This window comes from Mobula birostris, chromosome 9 (assembly GCF_030028105.1).
Source record: "Mobula birostris isolate sMobBir1 chromosome 9, sMobBir1.hap1, whole genome shotgun sequence".
Classification (NCBI taxonomy): domain Eukaryota; kingdom Metazoa; phylum Chordata; class Chondrichthyes; order Myliobatiformes; family Myliobatidae; genus Mobula; species Mobula birostris.
In genome coordinates this window covers 118870672-118877419 of record NC_092378.1, presented here as the reverse complement: position 1 = coordinate 118877419, position 6748 = coordinate 118870672, and the positions used below count along the sequence as shown (strand labels likewise).

The 6748-nt window shown below is 39.3% G+C and overlaps 1 protein-coding gene across 2 annotated transcripts in view; it reads right to left on the bottom strand.

The window, feature by feature from the left end:
• Window positions 1-1435: 1435 nt before the first annotated feature.
• Window positions 1436-6748, bottom strand: part of LOC140203018 (cytochrome P450 3A30-like) — a 56064-nt gene continuing 50751 nt past the window's right edge. For both annotated transcript variants that reach the window (XM_072268699.1, XM_072268701.1), the window contains exons 10-13: window positions 4484-4644; window positions 2971-3197; window positions 1900-2062; window positions 1436-1697 (exon numbers count right to left, since the gene is read on the bottom strand). In XM_072268699.1, the coding sequence (XP_072124800.1) occupies window positions 1602-1697; window positions 1900-2062; window positions 2971-3197; window positions 4484-4644 (647 nt within the window). In that variant the 3' untranslated portion in view covers window positions 1436-1601. The remainder of the gene's footprint in view (window positions 1698-1899; window positions 2063-2970; window positions 3198-4483; window positions 4645-6748) is intronic.

The following is a 6748-nucleotide window of genomic DNA, read 5'->3' as shown; positions in this document are numbered from 1 at the left end:
TGAGAGTGTTGCTTTGGATTTCCAGCTTAGGAAAATAGAGGGCTATGGGTAAAGCCTGGGTAGTTCTAAGGCAGGGGTCCCCAACCTTTTTTGCACCGCAGACTGGTTTAATATTGACATATTCTTGTGGACCGGTCGACTAGTGGGTGGGGCGGGGGGGGGGTGTTCAAGTAGGGCTGCCAACTTTCTCACTCCCAATTAAGGGACAAAGGTTCTGTAGCAGTCAAATACGGGACACTTGTTTACCCCGAGAAAGACTACCATAACCATGAAGCCTTGCGAGGGCACCTGTGTGCACATGCATGTACGTGCCGATCTTTTTTTCAAATACGTTTTGTCTTAATCTTCCCGATTCTGTTAAAGTGAAACTACACTGTATATAGATGTACACTTTATATAGGCTGTGTATTTATCATATCATTCCTGCTTTTACTGTATGTTAGTGTTATTTTAGGTTTTATGTGGTATGATTTGGTAGGTTATTTTTTTGGGTCTGGGAACGCTCAAAAATTTTTACCATATAAATTAATGGTAATTGCTTCTTCGCTTGACGCTATTTCGGCTTACGAAAGATTTCATAGGAACGCTCTATCTTAGCCAGGGAAATACGGGACAAGGGTGGTCCTGTATGGGACAAACCACTTTAGCCCAATATATGGAATGTCCCAGCTAATACGGGACAGTAGGCAACCCTATGTTCAAGTTCATCAGTGCATGACAGGGAATGAGGAAAGGTGCAGCTGACTCATATCGTCAAATCATATCGTTTCCTCACGGCCCGGTAGTTGGGGACGACTTTTCTAAGGTAGGGACATGTTCAGCAAAGCTTTGTGGGCCGAAGGGCCTGTATTGTGCTGTATGTTTTCTATGTTTCTCAGAGTGAGCCTGACCTTCCCATCAGCCTTCACTCCAACCACATCAGAGATATTGAATGATTTTTCAGAACCTGGTTCTAATAAAATATGTACAAACATGACTTCTGCTCCTCTTTCTACAGACACTACCAAACCCACTGATACTATGCAGTGTCTTATTTTTAATTTAGATTTTCATTATCTGCCACATTTTATTTTTCTGGTGGATAGTTGTTCATCAGTGAACCGACAACCCAAGTTCGATAAGCAAGCTTATTACCCAAGTTAAAGAGACAAAAGCATTCAAAACAGAACACAATGCACGACCATTTTTATATTTAATTTTATTTACTTATAATCAAAAATTAGTTTGCCAAAAGTATTAACTGATAGTTTTTATAGAAGTTTAAGTGTAAAAATAGTTTTAAAAGTTTCAGAGATGATTCATTTCAATTTTGAAATTTTTTAATATTTTATGCAAAATTCTATTCAACCATCAGCAATAATTAATGGAACAATCACAGTAATAGCATTCCTGTGAACATTAGCATTTTCCTCAATATTCAGCCTCAACAACAAGATGGTGTTTGGATGCTTAGCTTTATTTAACTATACTACATACAGTATACTTAAAGGTGCATTACATTTCTATATATTTTGTTTTAAAGAGTTAATAAAGAAGATAATTTCAGTACTTGGAGATATACATACTCCAAATATTTCATAGCTGCTAATAATTCTTCAGTTTTATTCCTTTGAATCAGTATCTATTCGTGGCACAAATTTCAGAATTATTGGTTTTTTTGGATGCAAGGGTCCTTTCACATCTATTTCCAATGGGATCTGGAAAAGAAACAACAATGGTGATGTTAAATTAACAGAGAGTTTCACTAGAGATGAATGACTTAAATTTCATCTCAATATCCTTCTGTCCACTATTATTCATCACCACTATCCCCACCTACCCACCATCACAAAAAGCCCACATTTTAATGCAATACTTGAACCACTTTTTCATGCAATTCCTCTATTATGCAATGCTCACTGGTGTCTCGTCACATGGCACAAGAGTCAGCCGCTGCAGGAGTAAAACTACGATGACCTTCATCGTAAGTTGAGCAAACCGCATCCCAATGCAGTTTCGAGGACCCATCCCAAATGGCAGGAGGGTGGAAGGATTCCGAGACATACTCTCCTCTTTACTGAACCTAATTACAAGGGCAGAAACACATCATTGTCAGGCTGGTTGGAAGAGATAGATGTGAAATACAACACCGAGAAACTGCAACCACCTAGTCGAGAGAGAGACAGACGTTTAGTTCTTCAGGTAAGCTGATGCCGTCGATCTTCCGTTGTCCTCCGAAATTCTTTAGAAGTCACCGAATAGTTATAGTCATACTTTATTGATCCCGGGGCAAATTGGTTTTCATTACAGTTGCACCATAAATAATAAATAGTAATAGAACCATAAATAGTTAAATAGTTATATGTAAATTATGCCAGTAAATTATGCAATAAATCCAGGACCAGCCTATCGGCTCAGGGTGTCTGACCCTCCAAGGGAGGAGCTGTAAAGTTTGATGGCCACAGGCAGAAATGACTTCCTATGACGCTCTGTGCTACATCTCGGAGGAATGAGTCTCTGGCTGAATGTACTCCTGTGCCCGCCCAGTACATTATGTAGTGGATGGGAGACATTGACCAAGATGGCATGCAACTTTGGCAGCATCCTCTTTTCAGACACCACTGTGAGAGAGTCCAGTTCCATCCCCACAACATCACTGGCCTTACAAATGAGTTTGTTAATTCTGTTGGTGTCTGCTACCCTCAGCCTGTGACCACAACAAGGAGACCGTCTTCTGTGGGTCAGTTATCAACCCAGCTGAAGGTTGGAAGACAAATTAGTTCCATTGATATAAAGGCACTCCTTAAAATCAATTTGACCCAGCTTTTGGTTATCTGCCCAAACACCTATTTATGTACTAAATAGGAAATTGCCATTTAAAAAAAAAAGCTACAGCAAAACCCACAAATGGAGATCTGGTTGTCATCGCAGGTTGGGGTGGGTGGGGAAAGATCATTGGTACTCATGAAAAAACACACAATTAATATGTACCTCTCAGGTCTGAATTCTTCAGGTTCTTCCCAGTACTTTGGATCACGGTGCAAGACGTAAGCAGGCACCACAATTACAGTGTCCTTTGGAATTGTCACTCCATTGAGTTTGACATCTTTCTTGCAGACTCTATCCAAACGGGGTGCAGGAGGGTATAACCTCAGTGTTTCAGATATCACCATTTCCAGGTACTCCAGACGCATCACACCATCATATGTGGGCGGAGCCTTCACACACAAAAACACTCTTAACAACAGGACATTAATACAGATGGGAGATGGGTATTTACATCACTAAGTGATAAGGCTAAAATATTTTGTCATAGAGCAGGAAATATGTACTTCCTACTGTGCATTGTTAGTGAAAATATTTCCACTTGCAGAGAAGACCACAGATCGAAACTAATAGAGCAGACGCCAACAATTCCTCTAGTCCTAATGAGCTCCATTAGAAAAGGTGATATAAGAAATGGAAGATGCTGGAATGTGAAGCAACACACAAAGCACTGGAGGAACTCAGCAGGGCAGTTGGCATCTGTGGAGGGAAAAGGACATTTGACATTTTGGATTGAGATCTTTCATCTGTCCTGCAGTCCAACAAGTAATGGGAAGAACACAAACAGCACACAACAGGATATAGATAGATTATTTAAACAGACAAGAAAATGAGAACTGGAGTATAATGTGTAAGAATGGAAAAATCAATTGTTAATTAAAAAGAATGTGATGACTAAACGTTACATTGCGAAATAATCTGGGAGCCCTGGTGCATGTAGGATATAGCAACTAATTAGGAAGGCTATTAGAATTTTTAGTATAAAATAGTAGCTCATTGTCACGAAGTCCATGGGGCACTGCTGAGACAACACCTGCAGTACAGCATACATTTTTGGTCTTCATAGATAGCACCACAGAGCTAGTGCACAGGCGTTTCACAAAAGTGTTTCCTTGGATGAAGCTGTTAGATGAAACTTGAGCTGACTGGAGCATAGAAAAATATACCCAAAAAGTATAAGGAGTGGCCTTTTAGAAACATACAGGATTCTGAGGGGATTATGTTTTGCCAAGCTAAACCCAGGGGGCATTTTTTCAGAATAAGGGGTCAGATATTTAAGGGAGAGAGGAGGATATGGAGGAGGAAAAGTACATCTTCCCTCAAGTTCCCTCAATGAACCTCTTAAGTTCTCTAACCAAGAGAGCTCGAAAGATGAAGAAACTGAGCATGTTCAAGGCAGAATTTGACAAAGATTTAAACTGCAAGGGAATTGGGATAGTTTGAGAAAGTAAGGAAGTGTGTGAATCGAAATTAGATTATCCATGACCTTATTGAATGAAGCAGACAGGAGGAGCTGATTGCACTATTCATGCTGCTGTTTATTCTGCTCTTATGACCTTGTAACAATGGCTCCATTTCAGAAATGTTGAAACTTAATGGCCAGAAAGTGCTGGGGGACTTTATGGTAATTAAAAAAAAGGTACTGATGTAAACAAGTCTTTTTCTCTCAAGAACTCACTTGGTTAGGAAAAGCCTCATCTATTTCCTGCTGCAATTTCTTCTGCACATCTGGATGCATGGCCAGATTGTACCCCAAGTATGAAAGCGTGTTACTGGTAGTCTCATACCCAGCAAGGACAAAAGTGATGCACTGTGCCATAATCTCCGAGTCAGTCAGAGCTGCAGAAAAGGGGGAGAGCCAGAATTTATTCTCCAAATCTCATTTTTAAACAAAATTTAACGTGATAGTTTTTAAATACTCCCTTTAACTTTTGGTCTTAAAAGGCTATTTTATCAGCAACTGAATTTTCAGCCCTCATCCCAAGTACAAATCTTCTACATTGCTCCAAAAAGAAACAACTATATCCTTTCACAGCACTGCAGGAGAGCTTGGGTCACATTATTCTGGGAGAGTACAGTGTTTAGAATTCCTTACACAATTTAGTCTTCCTAGCAGTGCCAAATTAGATACTTGTTATGTAAAATTAGCCCTTCCACAGATAGAAGTCGCCTGACCTACAGTCACAGATCTAGTTGGGAGCTGAACAGTCCATCAAAATTGTAGACATACTTGTGTGTTTATGAAACTGGAGTTGCAGTGAACACTTCCAACATATAAACTCTAAATAGATAGATTACTTACCTTTTTCCTTGGGAGAGCTCAGACATACTGCATTGAACATCTCCACAACTCTCCTCTTCTTTCTAGTCACCATCTAAAAATCCCTAAACTGTAGCCCCCATGACTGTACAATTTTCTCATTCATTTTGGACAATCATGCCACTCTCCACCTCCTCCTAATCCCACCTTTCCAAGCCAGTGTCAATTTCTACCCCAGTCCTCAGATCTCACTATTCCAAGTCTCTTCCCACCCAAGTCTTCAATGCCAGTCTTCCATTCATGATTCCACCAAATTATGGGTTCTAGTGCATCTTTGTCCCTCTCCCCTTCCCAATACCCATGGACTACACCACAGGCTCTTCTCACTTCTGGTTGCCTATCTACTTACCTTGGAAAGGAGGAAACAGCATTTAAATGCTCAATCAAACTTCTGCTGAAAACTTCAGCTGCAGACAAGGAGCAAAGTAGTCATTGGCACCCAATGCCAAGTCTATCTAATGCTTACTAATGGGTTGAATGGAATTTCTAGGCATGTCTTCCCAATGTGTGTCATATTTAATAAAGAGCCTTTATTATATGTGGCTCTTTCTTTCCTTTTCAATATTTTTATTGATTTCTATATAGAAGAATACAGAGGCCAAAAGAATACATATTATAAAACAAAAGAAAAAATACAATACCAGATACAGTGTATTGAATCACATTAACGAACTCCTTATCCTATATTCATATAGATTAGATTAAATTGCATATCAGAATATAAACAGTTTTATAAAAAAACGTCTATACCCACTGCCAAAGTCGAAGCTTTTTGGGAAAAAAAACCTTATCAGAAAATAAAATATGCTATTAACCAATTTCTGTACTTTAACAAGAAGTCAAAGATTATGAAAACAATTTAAAAACAGCCCCCACAAATTTTGAAAATCTTGGTTAGATTCAGAAATTGAATAACGAACTATGGTTATGTGGAACAGCATCCTTCCATTTAAACAAAAGCGCCCTCCTAGCCATAAGAGAGATAAAAGCCAGAACGTGCAAATCAGATTTCTTCAAGATGATATCTTTCCTTCCAATAATACTAAACAGGGCAGTCAAAGGATTAGGCTTAAAGTTCACTTTAAAGAGTACAGAAAAAGTTTGGAATACTTCCTTCCACTATTTTCCAAGACTTGGGCATGTCCAAAACATAAGAAATAATGAAGCTTCTCCATTGTTGCACCTATCACAGTAGGGAGATTTACCCATATAAAACCGAGATAACTTATCCTTGGTCATATAAGCCCTATGAACCACTTTAAATTGTAGGAGGGAATGACGAGCACGTAACGATGAAGTATTGGGAATAGGAAGGATAGGAAGGTAGGCAGAGCGGGAGGCATGGGTTTTATTGGTAAGAAATGATATTAAATCATTAGAAAGAAGTGATATAGGATAGGAAGGTGCAGTATCTTTATGGATTGAGCTAAGAAATCGCAGGGGTAAAAGGACCCTGATGGCAGCTATTTATAGGCCTCCAAACAGCTGCAGTGATGAGGACTACAAATTACAACAGGAAATAGAAAAGGCTTGTCAGAAGGGCAGCGTTATGATAATTGTGGGGGATTTTAACATGCGAGTGGATTGGGAAAATCAGGTCGGCACTGGATCTCTTGTAGAATA